The sequence below is a fragment of the Papio anubis genome, chromosome 9 (genome assembly GCF_008728515.1).
Source record: "Papio anubis isolate 15944 chromosome 9, Panubis1.0, whole genome shotgun sequence".
NCBI classification, from domain to species: domain Eukaryota; kingdom Metazoa; phylum Chordata; class Mammalia; order Primates; family Cercopithecidae; genus Papio; species Papio anubis.
This window is the reverse complement of record NC_044984.1, coordinates 35,092,503-35,119,366: the sequence shown is the minus strand read 5'-3', so window position 1 is coordinate 35,119,366 and position 26,864 is coordinate 35,092,503. Positions and strand designations below refer to the sequence as shown.

General features: G+C 35.6%; 1 protein-coding gene across 1 annotated transcript in view; it reads right to left on the bottom strand.

The window, feature by feature from the left end:
• The window catches only part of MUC19 (mucin 19, oligomeric), a gene marked incomplete at its 5' end in the record, with an annotated part of 176,875 nt that extends 152,298 nt beyond the window's left edge, over window positions 1-24,577 (bottom strand). Inside the window, 17 exon segments of the mRNA XM_031650173.1 lie at window positions 2,531-2,654; window positions 3,128-3,253; window positions 4,036-4,246; window positions 8,382-8,479; window positions 8,681-8,741; window positions 9,258-9,375; window positions 10,156-10,384; window positions 11,366-11,425; window positions 12,441-12,491; window positions 14,265-14,306; window positions 14,395-14,577; window positions 15,393-15,575; window positions 15,662-15,826; window positions 15,972-16,157; window positions 18,438-18,587; window positions 22,231-22,380; window positions 24,418-24,577. Coding sequence (XP_031506033.1) covers window positions 2,531-2,654; window positions 3,128-3,253; window positions 4,036-4,246; window positions 8,382-8,479; window positions 8,681-8,741; window positions 9,258-9,375; window positions 10,156-10,384; window positions 11,366-11,425; window positions 12,441-12,491; window positions 14,265-14,306; window positions 14,395-14,577; window positions 15,393-15,575; window positions 15,662-15,826; window positions 15,972-16,157; window positions 18,438-18,587; window positions 22,231-22,380; window positions 24,418-24,577 — 2,297 coding nt within the window.
• Between the last annotated feature and the right edge of the window lie 2,287 nt (window positions 24,578-26,864).

Here is a 26,864-nt window from a genome sequence, read left to right as displayed (position 1 = left end):
AAAAATTTGTCAACTAAAAACTGTTAAATGATACATGTGGATCATTTTTGTAGCCTAAATTATATTTCTCTTGAACAGTACTGTTATAGACATTCAATAAATTATAGGTACTATTATTTATAATTCTTCATACAAATTAAAATTAATTATTAATATAAACATAATATAAATTAATATTGATTATTACTACCAAAATAAAACATTTTCCATTTATAGAGAAAATGCATTTTGTATTGAGCCAAATTATGTCCCCACAGAGACACAATACATTTCAGGAAAAGGAAGAAAACCAATATTGTGAAAATGGCCATACTGCCCAAGGTAATATATAGATTCAATGTCATCCCCATTAAGCTACCAATGACTGTCTTCATAGAATTGGAAAAAACTGCTTTAAAGTTCATATGGAACCAAAAAAGAGCCTACATTGCCAAGAAAATCCTAAGCCAAAAGAACAAAGCTGGAGGCATCATGCTACCTGACTTCAAACTATACTACAAGGCTACAGTAACCAAAACAGCATGGCACTGGTACCAAAACAGAGATATAGACCAACGGAACAGAACAGAGCCCTCAGAAATAATACCACACATCTACAGACATCTGATCTTTGACACAAACCTGACAAAAACAAGAAATGGGCAAAGGATTCCCTACTGAATAAATTGTGCTGGAAAAATTGGCTAGCCATAAGTAGAAAGCTGAAACTGCATTCTTTCTTTACGCCTTATACGAAAAGTAATTCAAGATGGATTAGAGACTTAAATGTTAAACCTAAAACCATAAAAACCCTGGAAGAAAACCTAGGTAATACCATTCAGGACATAGTCATGGGCAAGGACTTCATGTCTAAAACACCAAAAGCAATGGCAACAAAAGCCAAAATTGACAAATGGGATCTAATTAAACTAAAGAGCTTCTGCACAGGAAAAGAAACTACCATCAGAGTGAACAGGCAACCTACAGAATGGGAGAAAATTTTTGCAATCTACTCATCTGACAAAGGGCTAATATCCAGAACCTATAAATAACTCAATCAAATTTACAAGAAAAAAATAAACAACCCCATCAAAAAGTGGGCAAAGGATATGAACAGACATTTCTCAAAAGAAGACATTCATACAGCCAACAGACACATGAAAAAATGCTCATCATCACTGGCCATCAGAGAAATGCAAATCAAAACCACAATGAGATACCATCTCACACCAGTCAGAATGGCAATCATTAAAAAAATCAGGAAACAACAGGTGCTGGAGAGGATGTGGAGAAATAGGAACACTTTTACACTGTTGGTGGGACTGTAAACTAGTTCAACCATTGTGGAAAACAGAGTGGCAATTCCTCAAGAATATAGAACTAGAAATACCATTTGACCCTGCCATCCCATTACTGGGGATATACCCAAAGGATTATGAGTCATGTTGCTATAAAGACACATGCACACATATGCTTATCGTGGCACTATTCACAATAGCAAAGACTTGGAATCAACCCAAATGTTCATCAGTGACAGACTGGATTAAGAAAATGTGGCACATATTCACCATGGAATACTATGCAGTCATAAAAAAGGATGAGTTTGTGTCCTCTGTAGGGACATGGATGCAGCTGGAAACCATCATTCTCAGCAAACTACCACAAGAACAGAAAACCAAATACCGCATGTTCTCACTCCTAGGTGAGAATTGAACAATGAGATCACTTGGACACAGGAAGGGGAACATCACACATCGGGTCCTATTGTGGGGAGGGAGTAGCAGGGAGGGATAGCATTAGGATATATACCTAATGTAAATGACGAGTTGATGGGTGCAGCACACCAACATGGCCCATGTATACATATGTAACAAACCTGCACGTTGTGCACATGTACCCTAGAACTTAAAGTATAATAAAAAAAAAAAGAAAAGAAAAGAAAAGTATTTTGTAGTATTGCAGAAATTTAGAGCTTCAGAGAAAAGCCATAATGAAGAACGGGGAAATCTCAATGGTCATTACATTGTTGTAGAACTTAGAAGGAAGACTCAAACTGAGTATTCAATTAATAGTGAAATAACCTACAATAACTTTTGGTACATTAGAATTTACTGCTGAATAGATATATTATTCATCTTCACCAATCTCGCCACATATAAAAGCTATTTGAAAAGTATTTGGCTCTTTCTAACTGTACGTTTTATTAAATATTCTTGGCAGAATTAGCATCACTATTGTTTCATTATTATAACCAAAATCGTATACTATACTTTGCTCTATATTTGCAACTACCAAGAGGTTTACTATTGAAAACACTGTTTCTGTTAGTGAGCATTATCTTCTAAGGATACACAGAAAGATCATATATTTTATAATAAAAAACACCCTGAGTCTAAAAACAAAACACCAACAACACAGAAAATGCAGTGATATTGCTTTTGATTTCTTAAAGGATTATTTTAAGGGTGCATTTGGGAATCTTTCCAAATTATGTAAAAATATTGGTATTATTTTACCATCAATAATATGTGAACAAAAAGCACACACGTACCACTGAGAACCACAAGGACCTTCTCGGACTTCTCCTGGCTGATACACGTTTCCACTGGATTCACAGGGACATTCAGCTTTTAATACACATTTTCCTTTCTCTCCAATATCATCCAACAGATAACCTAGAACACATTGTATAAAGTTGACCTCAAAACTCTACAAACATCAGTAAATTGTTCAGCAGCGTATTGTGAAATCACTCTTGAGATAGTTCTTTCAAGAGTAACATGCACCGAAAATGATAATTTCTTGTTAAAGCAATTACTCCTAATTTGAGAACTGGCAAGAGGATAGAAAACAATTTTCTGAGTCTGAGTTACTGCTACACAGTGCACAGTCCCATTGCACTCAATTTGGGACTAAAGCATATTCTGTGTAATACAGAAGCCCTCAGGTATTGTAGAGATGGAAATACACATTAGCTTTAAAATTCTCTCTAACCCTCCTCTGCAGTTTGCTAAGAGAATATATTAGAAATAGTTAAATTGTTGGAATGTCATGCTATAAATAAGATATCACTCTGACATGACTTGAGTCCCACTTTCTTTTTAGCTTTTGTTTTGTTTTAGTGTAAATACTCTCATTGGTGTACTACCTTCTGGGCACGTGCAGCCGCTCACACAGTCACTGTCTTGAAAAGGAGCCACATTAGAACAAGTTGCAGGGTTGGAGGGTCCACATTCTTTGTAGATATGTTGTTCTTCTGGACATCTATGTGTTTCTGAAGAAATATAAAAATATGTATACACGGATATTAGAGGAAACTAAATATAAGAAATACATACTCTTCTAAGGAGGAGCTTCTCAAATGGAACTCTTTGAGTCTGAGTTACAAGGTACAAGTCAGTCTTTAAAGATACTCAATACGACTAAATTATGCCAATTTCCTGTGCATTATTGATGACACAATATTTAATTTAGAGGAAATATATTTTTTCTGTAATTTCATTTCATCTTAAGTTGATATTTATATTCTACTTGTATTATGAGGATTGACTTAAGCATATGTGGAAAGTATGTTTGCATATGAACCTCATATTTACATTTTTTATTAATCTTTTTGAAAAATGATAGTACTAATCAGTATACATTTGATAAACTTTCCAGTTATTTTCTATAGAACTCACTCATGGTTTTCCGTGACTTTAACTGATTGTAACAAGTACAACATTTTAAATTAAGATCTTAACACAAAGCACTGCAACTTGAGGCGAGTCACATCACCTAAACAAATCTGTTTCCTTGTAAGTATATGTGACAAACAAGACTTCATCATCTCTACGATCCCCTTCCAGGGCTTAGAATCATTTGAGATTACGTTGCAATACAGCTTAACTTTAAAGTACTGTATACCTATGTATCAAACCTGCACGTTGTGCACATGTACCCTAGAACTTAAAGTATGATAAAAAAAAAAAAAAAAGATAAATGAGAAAAAAAATAAAAAATAAAGTGCTGTAGAAACTTACAGAGTTGTAACCTACAATGAAGGTAAAAACCTACCACAAACCACATCGGAATCGCTTCGCCAGGATTCAAAGGTGCCAGGACCATCTGAGGCACAGAGGCGGGACAGTTCTGAGTAAGTGTCACATGTAGATGTTTTGTCTCTAGTTTGGCAGTATTCATCAATGCAGATCATTTTGTAGTCATTGGCTAGAGCGGCAACCTTTCCACATTTCTCAAAGTAGGTGCCAATAATTTTGTTACAGTGCTACAAAATAAAGCATGATATTTTATTAAAATGGGCAACAAAAGTAAGAAAAATGGGCAGTAAGATGAATTTTTAAAGCATAAATACAGAAGTTTTTGGTTTTGGTTTTGTTTTGCATCATATCCTGTAGCTTTGACAAGGAAAGTTCTGGGATGCTGTTTGAAATAGAGCTTTTTGAAATATTATAGTTGGTAAAATGACTCCTAAAATGAATACTGTTGGATTCTCGGCGTTTTGGATTGTTGTATAATGACGTTGGTTGAAATTGAGGTTTTTGAAGTACTACAGCTAGTAAAGTGACTCCCAAGAGAATACTTCTGGATACTTGGCATCTTGAATTGCTATGTAATGACTTCAAAATTTATTGTACTTAAACTTATCCAAACTGTCTTTAAAGGTGACATGAATTTTAGAACAGAGAAAATGGAAGGGGCGAGAAGAGAGTTGATTAATGCCAAAGACTGGGATGGTACCTGATAGAATACCACAATAGACAGAAGGGATATTGTCCCTTTAACTGTTAATCTGCCCGTAGTTTATAATCAAACAGATGACCATAAAATAAAGTGACTCTGTCCTTTCTTAGTCAGAGTCATGTGTATTTGCTCTGGGAACAACATACTCTGTTTTAGTAAAGGAAGTAATGACATGTATTATTGAATGAAAAAAAGCTCAAATTTCAACACAGTTCAACCACCATATAGCTGTTTTCTATTTTAACAATTTGTTTATTTTTAGAGAAGCAAAAAAGCTACTGTAGAACAAATGTACAATTTTTTAAATTATTGTTATTTTTGAGATGGAGTCTCGCACTGTCTCCGGGGCTGGAGTGCAGTGGCATGATCTCGGCTCACTGCAACCTCCACCTCCTGGTTCAAGCAATTCTCCTGCCTCAGCCTCCCAAGCAGCTGAGATTACAGGCACCCACCACCACACCCAGCTAATTTTTTGTGTTTTTAGTATAGACAGGGTTTTACCATGTTGGCCAGGCTGGTCTTGAACTCCTGATCTTGTGATTCACCCGCCTTGGCCTCCCAAAGTCCTGGGATTACAGGTGTAAGCCACTGCGCCCGGCCCAAGTGTACAATTTGTACCAACTAGGCTGGAGGCAGGCTGATGACATTCTCCAAATGACGTATAAAATTAAGTGAAATAAAATCTTCAAATATTACTCTTCATCTACTATTTTTTGTACATTTTTCTCACTATATTACAGATTTCTCTAGAGTAAGAAATACGACTTTTTATGCTCTGGCCTTAACACAGTATCTTGCACATAAGTTGGTCCTTAGTAAATATACATTGGTTTGAATGTAAATTGATGTAATCATTTAACTAACACTTTTGAGCAACAAGGAATAAGTTTTCAACATATTATGCAACTACCACAATGCATAATCCCTATTATCATGGAACATCTAATTTTATAGGGAACATATGAGAAAAACTTGGGCAATTTTTATAGATGGTATCTTATTATAAGTACCAATGAGAGCCATAAGGTAACAAAAGAAAGAGAAAGCAATTCCAACTGCAAAGATCAAGTAAGATTTCACAACGAAGATGGTAGATGATCTTGTATAATGCCATGGTGTGATTTGCTTTGCTGTAGATGACAGGATGGCTGTAATTGCAACACCCTCTTCCAATAAAACAAAAACATATTTTATTAATGCTATCCACACATTTCTTGATCTTGAGAATTCTATTCTAGTTGAAACAGGAATGTGTGAACATTCATTCAGTCACCAAATGGATGCAGTCAATCAAATTCAACATAATAGCTTACATAAGTGCAGAAAATCCACAAAGTAAATGATAACTATCTGCAAATGCTGTTGTCAAAAATATTATCTGTAACTTTCTCAAAAAGAAAGTAAAAGATATGAGGGATGACAATTCAGAAAGGATATCTGGGGCAAAAGTAAGGGAGTGGGACATAGTACATGGATTTCCAAACTGTAAGAGAGGAATCAAGACAGTACCCATCAAGAGATGATAGTGGAAAGGTGAAGCATGTCAGTTTCCATACAGACAAACTAAAACACTATGCAAAGGAAATTATAATTGTTACACTAATATATGGTAAATATCATAGTATTTGAGGGGAAATTATTTTGGCATGTGCAGCTAGACCAAAGCTGAAAAACAGAAAATAGGAACATTGGAGAGGAAGTAGTTGCAGAATTCTAAGAAGAAGGTATGAGTGCTTAGGAGAATATGGAACCAAGGGCTTAAATTGGAACCAAGGGTTACAAAGCCATGTTAATAAGAACAGTGTAATAATGGCGTAAATACAGACACACAGACCAGTGGAACAGAATAGAGAACCCAGAAATAAATCCAAACATACACTGCCAACTATCTTTCACAAAGACACAAAGAAGACACAATGGTGGAAAGGATGGGTTCTTCACTAAATGGTGCTGAAAAAAACTGGTTTTCCATATACAAAAGAATAAAATTAAACCCATATATTATACCATACACAAAAATCAATTCAAAATTAATCAAAGACCTAAATTGAAGACCAGAAAATATAAAATCTCAAAAGGAACATAGGAGAAAAGGTCCTGCACATTGGCCTTGGCAGTGATGTTTTGGATATCACACCAAAAGCTCAGGCCACAAAAGCAAAAATAAACAAGTGGGACTGCATCAAAACAGTGCTTCTGCATAGCAATGAAACAATTAACAAAATTAAAGCGTAGCCTAAAAATTAGGGGTGAAATTGTAGACCATATATCTGATTGAGGATTAATATCCAAAATTTATATAGAACATATAAAACTCAAAAGTGGAAAAAGAAATAACCCAACTTAAAAATCAGTGAAAGACTTAAATAGACATTTCTCAAAAGAAGATATACAAATGGCCGACAGTTATATGAAAGGTGCTCAACATCATTAATCGTCAGGGAAATGCAGCTCAAAACCACCAAGAGCTATCACCTCACACCTGTTAGGATGGCTATTATCAAAAAGTTAAAAGATAACAGAACTGGCAAGAGTGTGGAGAAAAGGCAAGGCTTACACACTGTTGGTGGAAATGTAGATTGGTACAGCCATCATGAAAAACATCATGGAGGTTTCTAAAGAGATTACAAATAGAACTACCTGCCAGGCGCAGTGGCTCACGCCTGCAATCCCAGCACTTTGGGATGCCAAGGCGGGCAGATCACTGGAGGTCAGGAGTTTGAGACCAGCCTGGCCAACATGGTGAAACCCCATCTCTACAAAAAATACAAAAATCAGCCAGGCCTGGTGATATGCAACTCTAACCTTAGCTACTCGGGAGGCTGAAGCAGGAGGATTCCTTGAACCAGGAAGGCGAAGGTTGCAGTGAGCAGAGATCACGCCACTGCACTCCAGCCTGGGCGACAGAGTGAGACACTGTCTCAAAAAAAAAAAAAAAAAGGAACTACTATATGACCCAGCAATCACTCTTTTGGGCATATATCCAAAGGAAATGAAATACCACCTTGTAAAGATATTTGCACTCCTGTGTTCATTGCAGCATTAATCATAATAACTAAGATATGGAAACAACCTAAGTGTTCACAAATAAACAAATAGAAAAAGAAACTGTGGCTCATATATGCACAATGGAATATTATTCAGCCCTAAAAAACAACAAGATCTTGCCATTTATCATAACATGGATAAGCATGGATGACATTATACTAGTGAAATAAGCCAGAAACAGGAAGAAAGATGTTGCATGACCTCACCTATATGTGTAATCTTTTTTAAAAAATTAAGTCTGTAGAAATAGAGAACAAAACAATGGTTACAGGGGCTGGAAGAATCTTGAGATCTAATGTACAATCTGAAGACTATAAGTAATAAGATTGTACTGTATCTGTTATTCATGCTAAATGAGCAGATTTCAGCTGCTCTTACCACAGAAACAAACAAACCAACAAAAAAAAAGTTGAAGTATCTTTCAGATGAGATGATGGATATGTTAATTTGCTTCCCTGTAGTAAATATTTTACTATCCATATGTATCACATACCAGACAAACACGTACACATGTTGTGTACCCTAAATATACACAATAACATTTATTTTAAAAAAGAAACCAAGGGAACTATTGCTAGAATTTGCTACACAATGAAATATAAATTTCTTACCTGTATTCCATCTTCACAAACTTCATAGCTTTTACCAACAGCATTGGGACAATCACCAGGAATTTTACTATCGGCAATGTGCTCATTAATATCTTGCCCTTAAAAAGAAAGCATTGTTTAGTTTCAGTTATTCTTTTTATGTGTGCATTATTTTCAAGCTACATATGGACTTGGCAATGTAAAATGTTTTCATTTTAACAAGTTCTCATTCTTTAGACAAAGGCAAAATTGAAAATGATTTGAGTTTTTAGTTTCATTTTGGAAAGCAGGTTCTTAGGAATGATACATTGGAATGTTACCTGGAGTGCTGTTGAAGTTACCACAAAGACCACAAGTTGGATACTGCTTGTGAAGAGTGAGCTTTAAAAATAAATTACATGTATTATATGTTCATGAAATGTTAAACATCTCAAAACAAAATGTACCCAAACCAAAGGGCCATGCCTCCTCAAATTCAATTCTATCTAAGCTGCTTACTTAGAGGTGTTAGAGGGCTTTTTCTTAAGGACCTGGTTCTGGAATTTGAATAGTTCCTAACTCCACCATTTACTATGTGTCTGAAAATATTATTTGGTGCAAAAGTAATTGCGGTATTTGCCATTTCAAAGTAACGGTCAAAACTGCAATTATTTTTGCACCAACCTAATAACTTTTTTTACTTTGCATTTCCTGAGTTTCATCATCTGCAAAATATGATTATTAATAGCCTGTATTTTAAGATGTTTTGAATACTAAATGAGATATTTAGCATAATGACTAATACATAGAGATTTCTCAGTAAGCCTTAGCTCTTACTTCCCTAATAGTGTATTGTTTTTGTAACTTAACTAAAGGACAAAAAGCACAGGATTACATGAAAATCATAGATAGACTTACCGAGAGTTTGTTATTTTTGTCCCACATTAAAGTCAGGATTCCTCTACGGCTATTCAGAACATTATATTCTCCATATTTTTTAATGTGAATCAACTTATTGTTATATGGTATCTGTATGCTGAAAAATATAAAATATAAGTATATGTAAAAAGGTAAGAATCATACTATTATAATATGTTTTCTGATAATTCATGTCACCCAACAATTTAGTATCCTATAGATAGAATACTTGCTGGTAAACACTAAAGTTTTTTTTATCAATTCAGAAAAAGAGAAACAGTGGCTTTTTTGAACACTGGAAGAACTTCTAAAAAACAACTAATAGATCCTTGGCACTTTGGAGAAATTAACAGGATGAAACATTGGTTTGGTGTCAGAAAAAAATAAATTGAAATGTTCCCAAGTAGAATATCATGCCTCATTTTCTTATTCTGGAAAGTATTCAAATATGCCATCCCTTCCAAATCTGAATTGCTCCCTCTAAAAATCATGGACTAAGAGTTTTAATCTCCTCAATTTCTAACTTATAAAATCTTAAATTTATACTTGGTGTTAAACTTGCAAATGAAAACTGAAATATCCTGAAACATTCAACAAAAATAATCGGATTTGTTGAATACACACAATTCCCATAATCTAGATAGTCAGTATACTCAAAAAACAGAATTTTTTTCCGTCTTGTTATGGGAATAAATACAATGTCTTACAATCCCAAATATGTCAAAGTCTTACACATTTATCAAACTCTTGGCCAATAATCAATTAAAATATCAATATGAGCATCAAAATGGGAAGAAAGTATCATCTCCCTTTTTGTCTTTTTTTTCTTTCTTTCTTTTTTTGCTCAGGTTACTTTAAATAATTTTATATCATTTACCCAAAACACTACAGTATTTACCTTTCTCCATTAACTAAAATGGTGTCACCAAAAATAGAGATGTCGTTATTGTCAATTAGAACTGTTATTTTTTCAGTCTCACTATCATTGTTTCGTTTGATTTCAATATTGAAATCCCCTCCAGATTCAACGCAGTGACGGCAGAAAGTGTACGGGCATGAAGATTCGAACAAAAAGATGCGGCCGTTGAAAGATTTATATGCTCCTTTGCTCCAGGTAGATGCTTCACCTACAAAATATTCAGAGGAACATATACATAATTATTTAGAACAATTAGCATACCTTCTAGGTCTGTTTTAAAGCATTTTTGTCCTAAGGGAAATAAAATCACTGAAAGGTTCAATTCTCACAGCCACCACCTTAAATCAGTGCTTGCTTGCTTTCACTACTGCAAAGACTCACTAAAACTAGTACATGAGTACTTCTTTAGTGTACCCTAAGTTGGCTATTCCAGCTAAAATAAAGCAAGATTGAAAACATCTTGCTTCTCATAGGAAAACAAAAATTGTCTCTAATATGGGATGGAATATATGGAAGGAAGCAGTGGTTTGTATGCTTTCTTGCTTTGCTTTTTTGGTAGAGATAGTTTTTCTAAGTCTGAATGAAGTCCCATTTATATTGAATGACGATAAAGAATTATATCATTTATCTCTATACATATAAATGTGTGTATATATGACTGTGTATAGGTATATGCGTATGTGTGTGTGTGTGTGTGTGTGTGTATACATGTTTTCTGGAGAAAAAAATAGTACAACTGTGGTATCATTCAAACATACAATGATTAAACAGACAGATGATGGGGACATTTTCAAAACTAGTTTCAGGTTGGGCTCATGCCCGTCATTTCAGCATTTTGAAAAGCTGAGGTGGGAGGATCGTTCGAGGCCAGAAGTTCAAGACCTGACTGGGCAACATAGCAAGACTCTGCCTCTACCAAGAAAAAGGAATATCCAGGCATGGTGGTGTCTTCCTATAGTCTCAGTTACCCAAGAGGCTAAGGCAGGAGGATTGCTTGAGCCTAGGAGTCAGAGGTTACAGAGAGCTATGATTTTACCACTGCCCTCCAGCCTGGATGACAGAGTGAGACCTTGTAAATAAATAAATAAACAAAACTAGTTTCAAATTTTGTAAATTTGTTTCTGTGATCTCATTAGGTACTGGCGTGGGTGTAAATATATGAATGAATATCATAACCATTTTTACTTACCAATAATTGCATTTGTTTCTGAGTATTTTGGAGTTGCTTCTGGAATGTGGGATCCTTTTTCTATTCAACACAATGCATAGATTATTTCAATGTTAAGACATATATTCATTTTAAATATACAAGATATTGGAACTTCTACATGGGAACTTAAAAGTTGGCATTGAAGGCCATCAATGAATTTTTTATACTGTATATTATATAACATATATAATGGATAACTCTGTGAGAGCTGGGACTTGCCAAAGTCACATACATGATTAACTCTGCAGTCCACACTTTTTCAGTATGTTCATGAATCATTAAGAGCTTATGTATTGGGGGTCCTGTACAATTACTAACATATGCTGCACCCTTTACAGAAATATTTTTCAACTTTAGAAATAAAACATTGCATGTTCATTTCTATCAGGAGCTGTGGCACAAATAGGACAGAGGTACATTTTAGTCAATCAGTCTATTATCTAATACTAATAATTTATCTATATATGAGGAAAAGTCAGTTCTCCCACACACAGGGAAAAATCTGTATACTTTAAAACTTTACATTTCCCATGATTGTTTATATCTAATGACCCTGGTATGTAACCAAGTAAATTTATATTCAATTGTAGGGTAAAGCCTAAAAACAAGCAACAACAATAACAAAAGTGGATGTTCTGATAGAATTGTAAACTCTTTTCCGAAATGCTCTTTATCATCTATCTTGAAGTTTCTTCTCTTTACTACAGGTTGTATTTACTCAGACTGAGTGGAAACAGATTGAACTCCTAATTTGTTTATGAAGGCATTTTAAAAATACTATGTCTAAAATAGTAAAGGAGTTGTAATATGTTTTATTCAAATTTCCTTAAAATGTGGTTTAATCTCTCTTATTCATGAAATTGTTTCAAATACTTAGTTGGCCATCTAAACTTTAGTATCCAAAGAGAAGTAGCACTTAAGAGCTCAATATGAGAAAAAATAGTAACAAGTCGTAGTAAATCAATAATCAGCAGAACATTACAACATTGTAAGTGTATGTATGTGTGTGTGTATGTATATCTTTTTAAACACTCAAAGTCATAAATCAGATTACCTGGAGTATTGAGTGGTCCAGATGTACTGTATTCAGACGAGTTTGTGACACCTATTTCAATACAAAATGATTAAGCCATTTTGTGTGTATAATTTTACTTGGTAAAGTGATTTTTAAAGAAAATCTGATGGATAGACCATAGATCCTAGTCCAGCAATGCTAATGCTAGCAGACTAAGACCGTGTAAAGCTGTACAAGAAAAAAAAATGTCAACTCAAAACTTTGCTTGAGTAAGAAAATTAAATGCCTTGCCTCTAAATTAACTGACACCAAATCAATTTTTTTCTAGATCATTTGTCTTAAAACTTGTCAAGGGTAAGAGAAAAAGGTTCATTAGACAAAGTTCTAGGTCTCCTATCCCACTGTCAACCAAACTATTTCCCATTCTGAATTGTTTTACTTTTAGGAAACCTGGGTACTATTTCAAGAGGTCAATTAAGCAAAAGATTCTGCACTCACAGAAACTAGAAATATGAAAAACACTAATCTAAATGAACTGACACCTTCATTAATGTCAAGAGATTCAGACTTCCCATTGCAAAGCCACTGGATTTACTGCCATTAGAAACATTACCAAAAATAACACTTCTTAATAAAGTCTATCTCACATGGAAAAATCAAAGCAGTTAAAGTCTAACATCCAAATAGCAAAAAAAAAAAAAAAAAAAAAAAAAATCAAATCGGTAACCACTCCACACTAAGAAACATAAAATGTAATTATTCTGAATACATTTCTCAGGAAGAAAACCTAAATTTGAATACCTGAGCTAATGGCAGCCTAGCTGGAGTTCCTAAATTAGATGTCTTTGAAACCGTTTGTAACAACTGTGATTTTTTAAAAATCCATGTCAATAAATAATAAACGAATTTCTTAGTTCTTTGGAAGTGTTGACTTCAAAATTGACGACCAAAGTTTAAGAACAACCAAAATTAAAATTATTATTTCTGTATGACCAGGCCTTTCTTGGAATAGGTTCATTGATAGTCAATCCTGTGTCAGGTCAACTGTTACTACACTACACTGTATCTCTTGTTAATTACATTTCACTTTTTAAGAAAAAGATATTAATCCTGAAGCTGAATTCTAAAGATGAATCCTGAATATTTTCCAGAACCTCCATTTTACTATAAGTGATCCACTGTCCCCAGTTCTATTGTCATCTACTCTAATGGTTCCCAGGTCGTTCCAGCCCTGGTAACAGCATCAAAACAGTTTCTGCATCAAGAGTACATATTATTTTAAAATTTTTTTGCTACAAATTCCAAGACCATGCAATCGAATGTTTTCATTAAGTGGAAATATTAAAATGTATAAGGATTTCAAAAGTGGATGCAAGTCTTAGTCTTCTCAGCAATGGGCTTGCAAAGAAAACTAAAGCCGCCAAGTCCAGATTCGGGATACAAAGTTTGAGACCAACAGTTCAGCTGTTACTTTATCTCTTCAACTGACTCCAAATCAATTTTACATAAAGGCAACAAAAAGAATTCTACATTGATATATTCACAGCCATGAAACCAGTTCCACATCTTATGCCAACAAATGTTAAACATCATTTGCCTGATTATATCTAAGAATATTTCAACATTTGAGAATGCAGAATTCCTTTTAAATTACTATTAATAATGTTTACAATTTTCATTGTCATTGTAAGATGTTTCTTAGAATTCTGATTTTCTGATAATCGGAAATCTCAATGCCTATGCCATAGGAATAAGATCCAGTAATATTGCTTCCATTATCACAGGTACCTGAACCACTAAGGCCAGTTTCACCAAATTCACTTAGTCCAGAAGCACCAACACCAAGGCCATCTGCACCCTTACTTCCTCCACCACTTCCAGAACCAGAAGACCAAGTGTTTCCTCCTAATCGAAAATCAAAATATGATTAAAAGAAATAAAGAAGAAAGAAATTTATTGGAATTTCTTGGAAATAGAGTCCAGGTTAGGATACCTGAGTCACGGACATCAGATCCAGGACTCAAGTTTCCAGCCTCAGCAGGTTCACTGCTTCTCTTTCTATTCCCACCAGTTCTACTGACTTCATATCCATGTTGATCAGATGACCCCAATATGACTCCTGAATCTTCAGAGATATCACTAGAATTTTCAAACCCATTTCTTGCACTTGAGTCACCTGTTGAATACAAAATTATGATCACTAGAATTACTTTCAATGCATACCATGATTCAGAATTGTCCGTGCACAGAAATTAACAATCAGTACCTAGCACTATAGCCTCTAGAACTACCTACTCCATTTCCATCAAAATCTTTGCTACTATTGCCATTGTCACCAAATTGATTTAAACCAGAATCTCTAAAGTCAAATTCAGCTCCACCCTTCATTTATCTAAGCCCATATTCAAATAACCATGACTTTCCCACTGGTGAAGAAGTAAAATGTTAGTAAAATAATGGATAAAAGGTTGAAATCAATTTAGATTTCACCAGAGCATAGTCCAGGACTAAACCACCTGTGCCACTGACATGAGATTTACTGCTGCTCTGCTCATTCCAACCAGAGTCACTTCTTCCAAATCCCTTTTGACCAAATTTCTCCAAACCAAAACCCAAATTTTCTCATATATCACACAAAAAAATCCCTTTTTTATTGTTCTGGTACCAATTACATTATATAAAATGATTATCATCAGAATGCATTTCAATAAGTTTATGATTCAAACTTTTATGCAAAGAAATTAAATATTGATACCTAACCACCGGAACTAGATTTTCTAGTAACTTTTATTCCATTTTCACTAAGCTCATTATCACCAAATTTCCTTGAATCAGAATACCTAAAGTCAAATCCAGCTCCAAGTTTTTTTCTTCCAAGTCCAAATTCAAGAGACTCAAGCATTCCCACTAACAGAAAATCAAAATAGTTTTAAATAAATGAATATTTGGAATTCAGGTGTATATCTCAGGAACAGAAACTGGCTAGAATACCTGAGCTACTGGCATCAGATCCAAAACCTTTGAATCCAGCCTCAGCAGATACACTGCCCCTCAATCCATTCCCTCCAATTTCATTGATTCCAAATCCCTCTTGACCAGAATCCCATAAATTGGATATCGAATTTCGAGAGCCACCACCAACAAATTGATTCTCACTTCTTAAACTGGTATCACCTGCAGAATATAAAATAATTGTCACAGTATATTGAAACTATTTTATGATTCAGACATTTTTATGCACAAAAGTTGGATATTAATACCTAGATCAATGGAAACAGATCCTCCAGAACTACTCATTTGATTTCCTTCAACTGTTTTGCTACTAATGCCACTGTCACCAAATGAATTCGAATCAGAAACTTCAAAACCAAATGCACCGTCACCTTTCCCTGCTCCAAGTTTCAAACCAGAATAACCAGTTCCAACTAATGGAAAAAATCAAAATATCATTAAAGTTAATATTAATTAATTAATCTCTTTGCTATTAAGTGACATTAAAATAAAAGTATTTTAACCAGTTAATTAATTGAATCAATCTAAAATTTTGAGGAGTGAGTCTTGTTGGAATACCTGAGCTACCTGCATCAGATCCAAAGACTATGGTTTCACCCCCAGCAGATCCGCTGCCTCTAGTTTCACTCCCATCAGCTCTACCGACTTCCAATCCCTTTTCATCAGACGTCCCCCAACCAAATCCCACATTCAGAGAAGCACCACTGCTACTAACGCCAGCACCAGATCTTGTGTTGGTGCTATCTGCTGAAAACAAAAAAAGAAAGAAAAATAGAAAAAAAATCATTGTGGCCAAGGGAGTATTTTAACACATCTTATGATTCTTTATTTTGATGCAAAAATCTGAATAGTAATATCCACATCACTGGAACTTGACTTCCAGTGTTCTGTATTTCATTTTCACCATAGCCTTTTGTTGAAGACCACTAACAACAACTGAGCCAGAATTTCCAAAACCAAATCCCAATTCATTCTTCCTTTCACCACCAACTCCAAAATCAAAAGCCAAAATGTTTCTGCCTAATGAAAAATTAAACTGTTATTGAGAGTAATATACAAAGAATACGAATTATTTGTATTTTGTATTAATAGTCTCTCAATCAGAATTCCTTAGTCACTGACATGAGCACCAAGGTCTGTGGATTTACCACCAGTGAACTCCTTGTTCTTCCTGTTTCTACCAATGTCCACGTCTTTTATGGTAAATTGTTCTAAATCAAAAATACCTAGAGTTACTATACTTTCTTGACACTCACTTCCTTCATTGGCTCTAGTTTCCGAATATGAAATGCTATTCATCCATACTTTTGTAAATTTATTTTCTCCAGCCTTCTTTTTCAAGAAAACTAGTTCAAATATGAGTAATGGAATTTTAAAAGTTAATGTGGTAGATGTCATTCAAACCCAAGAGCACAAGATTTATCTGTTCCAGATGACAAAACTTGTGAACAAGAGAGGTTAAATGGTTTCCCCAAAGGTTAGTGTGAAAGACTGGAGATCGAAACTCTTTGTCCCAGGTCTAAGCTCCTGGGAAGCCTCAAACCTACTTGCCTCTTCACTAAATTGTTTAAATTGCTGATTTCTGTTGAAGTTAATATAGATTTTTGATGAACCAGACAAAGAGTTTACAAATTTTTTTCATGAATTCCTCTAATATTAAATCTGTATTTGTCAAAGAAAACCACCAATTCCTGCTTTGCTAATTAAATCAGTCAATTAATTGATTATTCTGACAAAAGCATAAACTAAGAAACAACATAGAATGCCTGTTTCCCTGGCAGCAGAATCAGAGTCAGCTAATCCATTTACTGCACCTACATTTAATCCATTTTGATCGGGGACCCCTACCAATTTTATTTTGATTTGAAGCAGTATCACCAAACAGTACCACCTGCTGAACTGATTTCATCCACCAAAACACAATCATTACCACAGAAAAGTTGTATTCATTCATACAATACAAGAAATTAATCCCTTCACACTGCTTGAATCAGAGCTGCATTTTAGTTTCTGATATATTCCTTGATCTCCCTTATTCCATATCTTTCCATATATATTTCTATGTAGTAGAATCAGGAGTAAGAATGGCAACCAATTTATCATGAGATTTGAAAGATTCCATAGGAACAATGAAGCTTTGGGGCCTTTGATGATAAGCTTTTATTGTGCTCTATGGAACATGAGAAAATGACTAACACCTAATGTAAACAAGAGTAGATGGATCTGTCTTATCTCCTTAGTCCTGCTGAGTTTGTCAGTCCCAAAACAGGTGAGTGGAAAATAAAAACTTGGTATCCTTCATAAAGATACTACATCCAAAGCTGTTTCTGCCTTTTCACCTCAGAGACAAAACTACTAATTTTTAATGTAAAATATAGAACTTATTTTCCTCACTGGGACTGCTTCCTTCCCATTTTGTAGAGGTACAAACTATAGAGATTTCAGGGGCCAGGCAAATATAGTAAAAATGTGAGTAGAACAGTAGGAAAAATTGTATTGAACCAGCAAGACCTCAACTCACCTAAAGAAATTTAAATTTTTTCCCCCAAAAAACAAAATTTCAGGCCACAAACTGCTTAGGAACTCTTCCTTATCATATCACTCAGCAAACCGGGTATGTAAGTTCAGCAGAGAATCTTGATATAGAAAAATCAATTGTGGTTAGATACAGAAACATGAGTGGAGAGAACCTACTCTACATTTGGGCCCAGGAATCATTTTTTATTTTTAACTTATACAGTAAAAAATGTCAGAAAAATAATTCATCATTAGAATAATAGTTCCAAGTATGAAGAGCACATATGAAAATAATTATCAGGAGAACAATTAATTTAATGTATACATCTTTACCAAAATCCTCTAAAGACAGAATTTATCACTCTCATTGGCCCTGAAATCAGTGCTTTTAGAGTAGCTATGACTATTAAAGCCATGTGCTGCAAACAAAAGAAAGATTCTCAGATTATCCAAAATGACAACCAAAAGCACTTGTTTGCTAGGTACATATTTTTTCTGGAACAGTACCTGCTGGGCTGTCTTCTGACCTTGAATTCCCAGCATCCCGACGTTCTCTGGACTTGTCTTCAGCCTCTCCTGTAGCACCAAATTCAAAGCTAAAGAGTGACTTTTTTCTGTCTGAGTCACCAGAGGATGGACTACCATAAAAAAAGCCACCTACAGTGAAGAAAAAAACATTTACATTGCTAGCACAGACTAAAAAGGTAGTCTAATTATGACACCACGAAGAGCCACATTTTATTTTCAGTAGGTCTCATTATCCTGACAACACTTGGAACAACATACACCACTGGTTGACTTAATCACCTTATCTGTATCTTTTGGTCATGTTTCTGAAACTTCAATCGAGGAGAATCGAGCTATGAAGATTCAATAATTGATGTATACTAGATACTCTTCTCCTGGGCAGAGCAGAAACTCCCCAGTCTGCTTCCTTCCCCATTCCTAAGCTCCAAGTTCCAGCATCCCACTTCCCCCAATCAAAATTTTCTGCCTTGTTGAATCCACATTGTCCTTGGCTACTGTTCATTATAGCTGCTTTTCTGTATTTCTGCAAGGAAGAAAGCATGTAAACATTTACTCATGAATTAATTGTACTATCCACCTCCTTAAGTTTCATCTCAATGAGGCACACTCTGACAACTTAAAATTGCAACCTCACTCCATTGTTACACTCCCAGTTACCATTATATTATTCTATTTTATCCCACAGATTTGTCATCTTGTAATATACAAGGTAAAATATATCCCCTTGTGATACACCTTTTATCACTGTCTTTAATACTTATGGAGTATTGACTGTATCCTTCTTCCACATTTTAAGCTCCATAAACTCAAGTTTTATTTGCCTGTTCTATTGAGAGACGGATTTCAGGTGTCCAGACCAGTACCTCAACAATAGAGGGCACTCAGTATTTATTTAATAAATGTAGTCACCAACAAAGACGACTTCTTAAGGTAATAAACACCTTGTTACATGAAGTATATATGCTTTCTATCATGCCATTTGTATATTTTTTGAAATCTCTATATAAAATTTAAATATTTCAGAATTATTAACATCTTAACTGTAATATTCCTGTAGAGTTGTGGAAGACATAAATTTTGGTCACCAAATAGACAAAAAAATGATGTGAATGATTTGTAAGTAACACTTGAAGACTATGTAATCACAAATACAAATAAAATAAGTGGCTTAATTCTGCATTAAAATAAGGAAAGAGACTTCTCCCTCCACAAATACCTTTTCTTTGATCATTTCCTGAAGAAAACTTGTGAGTACTTTCTCTAGCTCTCTGAAATGTACATAGACATTTTTAACGACTAAATAAACACCCCGAGAATGTTTCTTCAAGGGGCAGGGGCCAACACTTTGAAATATAGTCATGAAGGAAGATGCTTCCCTATATCCTAAATTCCTGGGAGGTAGGAGCCTAACTTCCACTGGTGTTTGGCTACAAATCACAAACCTACCTCCGGTCATAATACACAAGAAACTTCTTTTTTCTTTTAAAAGCAATCAGCAAACACAGGTGGTTACCAAACCACTATGCAAATGTAGGATGAACCCTATGGCTAATGATGCTGTCAAATCCACTGGAGAACTAGTTATTTCTTATATTCATAACTTACATGTAATGGGTTTTATCTGCTTGTTTTATAAAAGAGAAATATTTCTGTGTGTCTGCAATCTTTTTAGTGAGATGCCTGTCAGGACAGGTTTTCAAAGGGGGCAGGAGACCATTTTTAAAGACATTTCCCCAACAACCTCTCTTGGAATTCTTAGCCATTTTCCAAGTTTCTAGCAAGTGTATCTCTACTTTTCTAAAGCAAATAGTAAAAATAAAATATGTCTGTGATTATGAGAATAGTCAAAATAATAATCTATTATGTAGTATTAGGGAAAGGCATTCAACATTTAAGAGATTTTGAAATTATAAAATGTGCATGTAGGCGTTTGTTTTAGGACTAAAACAATGTTTAAATTATGAATAGCCAATATATACTATTGTTTAATTACCTAACCCTTCAACCACTGCTACCTGTACTACTCTTCCTATATACAGTATTTCACCTCTTTCTCTCCTCTTTCCCTCTATCTACCCTTCTTCACTATACACTCTTCTTCTTTTTCTCTTTTACCATCTTTCTCATTGTCTTTTTCAATGTCATGTAGTTTCAGAGCTGCACCTCAATATATAAATATTTTAGTTTGCTGGCAAAGCAGAAGGAAGCAAAGCAGTATTCAGTCACAGCAAAAGTATAAACTCTTAATGCAAACCCATCTGGTTCCTCCATTTGCAATTGGTAGCCTTGGATAGTAGCTCTCTTGCTCTCAGGCAACAGGGATTCTTGTTCTGTTCTACCCACATCTTCCTCTGGCCTTCCTGGGGTCATGGCACTCATCAGAGAGCACAGAATACAGGCCAAGAGTGAAGGGATTATGCCTACCCAGGGCCTGTGCTATCCCCGTCTCCCTTTCTGGATCACATTTTAGGGCCCCAGGGCTGCAGTCCCTAGTTTGCTACATGGGCATGCATGGGCATGTTTCCTAAGACCTTCTTCTCCAGGTGAGACCACATTGCAAATACGATCCCCTAGGTCTGAGGGATGGGGAAGGAGTGGTTAGTGTGCAGAAGGAGATGGACTGAGATAGAAAAGCTGGGATGTCCCTCCCAGTATGCGAATAAGCCAGAGACGGAAGGAGCATGACTGTGGGGACCTCAGCTAGGGCACAGTCAACATTGATCTTGCATTGAATTCCAATAAACCCGAAAATCCTGCATTGGATCCTGCCTTCCAGGTTGTCACAAGTGTACTTTTGTCAAGGTAGAAAAAGCAACACATTTTACGTCCTATTATGTTTCTTTATTGGTAACTTTTAATTATGTATATACCTGCATTTATACTCTTGACCATGACTGTGCCCTTGGCCTGTCCTTGGCTAACCAAATTAACATTTCTAAAACAAAGTTTCCTTAAACAAAGTTTATTTCACCATTAAATGGACACTACATAATGTATGAGGATAAAATATTGCCAAACTCGTGAAAAGAGTTTTTTATGTCCTGCCTAAAGATATTACAACCACACCCCTACACCCAAAGCTTTTTCTGCCTTTTTATTACATGCACTCAGATATCAACTTTTCATATAAAATATTGAAGTTGTTTATTTCACTGAACCTCTTTCTTTCCCCTGTAGAGGTATAAACTCTAAAGATTTCAGAGACGAGGCAAGTACATTGAAAGTTTAAATAGGCCAGCAGGGAAAGATATGTCAAACGAGATTAAATGTCTCACCTAAAGATACTTAAAATTTTTCTTTAAAAAAATAAATAAAAATAAATTGCAGTCTACACACTGTTTAGAAACTCAGCTTTATGCTACTATTTAGTAAACTAAGTGTGTAAGAGAGAATCCTAGTGTAGAAAATGAATGGTGATGAGATTATAGAAATGTGAATGGAGAGATTCTACAGTACATTTGGGTCCAGGAAGCATTTTAAATAATTAACTTATATACAGAAATTGGTCATAATAACAATAAAGGTACTAAATATAAAGATAGAATTAAAAATAAATTTTATCAGAACCATAATTAATTTAATGTAAACTTTTTTTACACAATTCTCTAAAGACAGAATTTATCACTCTCATTGGCCCTGGAAATAGTGTCTTTAGGGTTTCCACTATTTCTATGCAGGCTTTGTCTTCAATAAAACATAGGGTATCAGATTATCCAAAATGAAAATCAAGAGTACTTGCTTGCTAAGTACATATGTTTTTCTGGAACAGTACCTGGTGGGGTGTCTTCTGACTTTGAACTTCCGGCATCCTGACGGTCTCTGAACTTGTCTTCAGCCTTTCCTGGAGCACCAAGTCCTAAGCTAAAGAGTGGCTTTTTCCTGTCTGAGTCATCAGAGGATGAACTACTGTAAAAAAAGCCACCTACAGCAAATGACAGAAGATGTTATTTGAAAACAGCATTATCAGCACAGAATATAAAAGTCTTTGATTATGACATTATGAAAAGCCACATTTTATTTTGTATAAATCCCATTATCCTAGCAGCACTTGAAACAACATATACCACTGGGACTTAATCATCTAATCCAAACATTTTGGAAGTTCCTAATCTGATCTATGCAAGTCTCACTCTGGCCTTCCTTGGGTCATGATGCTCCCCAGAGAGCAGAGGCTACAGGCTGAGGGTGAAGAAGACATGCCTACCTAGAGTCTGTGTCATCCCCTACCCCATTTCTGGACCATGTCCTAAGTCCCTAGGGCTACAGACAAACCCACGATCTGGGCCTACATGAGCGTCTTTCCCAAGACCTTCTTTTCCAGGTGAGACCACATTACACTGATTGAAACCCTAGGTCTGAAGGATGGACAGAGGATGGCCAGTGTGTGGAAGAAGATGGACTGAAATAGTAAAACTAGGGCATCCCTCTCAGTATGGGAGTAAGCAGGAGATAGAAACAGAGAGGCTGTAGGGACCTTGCCTAGGGCACAGCCAAACTTATTCTCTTATTGAATTCCAATAAACATGAAAATTCTACATTGGAACCTGCCTTCCAGGTTGTCATAAATGTATTGTTGTCAAGGAAGGGAAAAAAAGTATTTTATGTACTATTTTGTTCTTTTATTTATAACTTTTAATTTTGTGTATACCTGCATTTATACTCTTGACCCCTGACTGTGCCCTTGGCCTGTTAAACAAAGTAACACTTCTAAAACAAAGTTCCCTTAAACAAAATTTATTTTACTATTAAATGAAGACTACATAATGAATGTGCATAAAATAGTATCAACCTCATGGAAAGATATACAATTTTATGTCCTGCCTAAAGATATCATAACCACACCCCCACACCCAAAGCGGTTACTGCCTTTTCATTACATGAACTCAAATATTAAATTTTCATATAAAACATTGAAAGTATTTATTTCACTGGACTTCCTTCTTTCTCTTTTTTGTAGAGGTACAAACCATACAGATTTCAGGGACCAGGAAAATAAAGAAAAAGTCTGGACTGGCCAGGGGGAAGAAATGTGTTAAACAAGTGATATGGTTTGGCTCTGTTGCCACTCAGATCTCATCTTGAGTTGTAGTTCCCATAATCCCCATATGTGGTGGGAGGGACCAAGTGGGAGGTAACTGAATCATGGGTGCAGTTTCCCCCATGCTATTCTTGTGATAACGAGTAAGTTCTCAAGATCTGATGGTTTTATAAGGGGCTTGCCCCTTCACTCAGCTCTCATTCTTCTCTCTCCTGTTGCCACGTGAAGAAGGATGTGTTTGTTTGCCCTTCTGCCACGCTTGTAACTTTCCTGAGGCCTCCTCAGCCGTGCAGAATTGTGAGTCAATTAAACCTCTTTTATTTATAAATTACCCAGTCTTGGATATTTCTTCATAGCAGCATGAGAATAAACTAACACAAAAAGAGATGAAATACCTCACCTAAAGACATTTAAAATTTTATACAACAAGAGATGAAATACCTCACGTAAGGACACTAAAAATTTTTCCTCCCCAAAAAATTGCAGGCCATGAACTTTTTAGAAACTGCTTTATAATATTGTTTAGCAAATTAAGGGTGTAATTTAAAAAGAGAATCCTAATGTAGGAAATGAATGGTGGTTAGATTACAGAAATGTGAATAGAGAGATCTTACACTACATTTGGGTCCAGGAAGCACCTTAAATTATTAATTTATATGCTGAAATATATTATAATAACAATTAAGATACTACATATAAAGATAGCATACAAAATAAATATTACCAGTACAATAATTATTGTAAACCTCTTTGCCAGAATTCTCTAAAGACAGAATTTAGCACTCTCTTTGGAGCTAGCATTAGTGCCTATAGGGTCTTCACATTTCTATTAAGGCTACGTCTTCAATAAAACAAAGGTTATCATATTATCCAAAAAAAAAAAAAATGCTTGCTGGGTAAGTGTATTCTCTGTAACAGTACCTGCTGGGGTGTCTTCTGACCTTGAACTCCCAGCATCCTGACGTTGTCTGGACTTGTCTTCAGCTTCTCCTGGAGAACCAAATTCCAAGCTAAAGAGTGGCTTTTTTCTGTCCAAGTCACCAGAGGATGAACTACCATAAGAGAAGCCACCTACAGCAAATAACAGAAGATTTTATTTGAAAACAGCATTGTTAGCACAGACTATAAAAGCGGTCTGATTATGACACTAAGAAAAGCCACTTTTTTATTTTATACAAGTCTTATTATTCTGGCGGCACTTGAACAACATATACCACCTATCCATGTCTTTTTGTCATGGTTCTAAGACCTTAAGAAAGAGAGGAGAATCGAGCTGTGGAAATTCAATCATTGATGTGTGCTAGAGAGACTCTTCTTCTCCTGGACAGAGCAGAAACTCCCCAATCTGCTTTCTTCCCCATTCATAAGTCCCAAGTTCCAGCATCCCACCTCTTCCCACTGCTATTGTTTAGGAGTTTGTCTCCCCACAACCCATGTTGAAATTTGATCCCTGTGATGGAGGTAGGGCCTGTTGGGAAGTGTTTGGGTCACGTGGGCAAACACCTCAGGAATAGCTTGGTGTTGTCCTCCTGGTAATGAATGAGCTATTGCTCTGTTAGTTCCCACAGAACTGTCATTCCTCGTCTCTCTCTCTTTTTCTTGCTCTCTCATGGTGCACAGGCTAGCTGCCCTTGGCTGTTGCCATGAGCGGAAGCACCCAGAGACCCTCACCAGAAGTAAAGGCTGGTGCCATGCTTCTTATACAGCCTTCAAATACAGGAGATGAATAACCCCCATTCTTCATAAATTACCCAGCCTCAGATATTTCCTTATGGATAGCAAGGCAAATAAACTTAGATGCCCAGCAAAATACTCTGCTATGTTGAATCCACTCTGCCCTTGGCTACTGTTCCTTATAACTGACAAAATTAAGATAACATATCTGACGCTCCTTTCTGTATTCCTGCAAAGACGTAACCATTTACTCATAAATTAATTGTAAAGTTAGCCTCTTTCAAGTCTCAGCTTAAATTTCATCTCAATGAGGCACACTCTGACCAGTTAAAACTGCAACTCTACCCCCACCATTATACTCCCAATCACCAGTATATTTAATATTACTCTATTTTATCCCACAGATTTTATCACCTTTTAATATAACATGTTTACTGCTTATAATGTTTTTTGTTTATTGACTGTATCCTTCCGGGTTTTAAGCTGCAAAAACTCAATGTTTCTTTGCCTGTTTAATTCACTCAAGTATCCCAGGTGATGAGAGCAGTGCCTGAACTACAGAGGACACCCAATTCATATTTATTTAGTAAATACATTCACCAACAAGATTACTTTTAAGAGAAGAAATACTGTCTTACATGATGCATATGTGCTTTCCGTCATTCCCTTTATTTTTTTAATCTTTACAATAAAATTGAAATGCTTTAGAATTAATGTCATGATAATGATGATATTCCTGTAAAGTTGTGGAAGACATACATTTTGATCAATGAATAGAGAAGAGAATGAAGCACATTACTTGTAAGTAAAATGTGAAGAATAAGTAAGAGCAAATGCAAGTAAAACTAAGTAGTTTAATTCTCCATATTCAAAATAGGAGATGAGATTTCTCTCCCTACACACTTTTGCTTAGATTATTTACTTTAGAAAACTTGTGTTTTCAGCCGGGCACGGTGGCTTATGCCTGTAATCCCAGCACTTTGGGAGGCTGAGGCGGGCAGATCACAAGGTCAGGAATTCAAGACCAGCCTGGCCAACATGGTGAAACCCTGTCTCTACCAAAAATACAAAAATTAGCTGGGTGTGGTGGCGCATGCCTGTAGTCCCAGCTACCAGGGAGGCTGAGGCATGAGAATCGCTTGAGCCCAGGAGGTGAAGTTTGCAGTGAGCCAAGATTGCACCACCCTACTCCAACCTGGCGACAGAGTGAGACTCCCTCTCAAAAAAAAAAAAAAAAAAAAAGAAAAGAAAGAAAGAAAAGAAAACTTGTGACTTATTTCTCTACCTCTCTGAAATGTATATAAATATTTTTAAAGACTGGATAAGCACCCCAAGAATGGTTCCCCAGGGGCCTGGCACCATCACTTTGACATGTCATCACAGAGGAAGATAACTTCCCATCTCCTAGGTTCCTGGGAGGTAGGAGCCTAACTTCAGCTGGTGCCTGGTTACAAATTGCAAACCTACCTCCAGTCATAAGATACAAGAAATTTTTTTTTTTTCTTTTAAAGACAATCAGCAGACACAGGTGGCCACCCCAACTACCCCGTAAATTTAGATTGAACTCTATGGCTAATGCTGCTATGAAATTCACTTGAGAACTACTTGTTAATCTTGTCATAGATTACATCTGCTTGGCTATGTCTTTCTGTTTTGGTAGTCTCTTTAACCTGTATGTGCATCACATTCTGCTT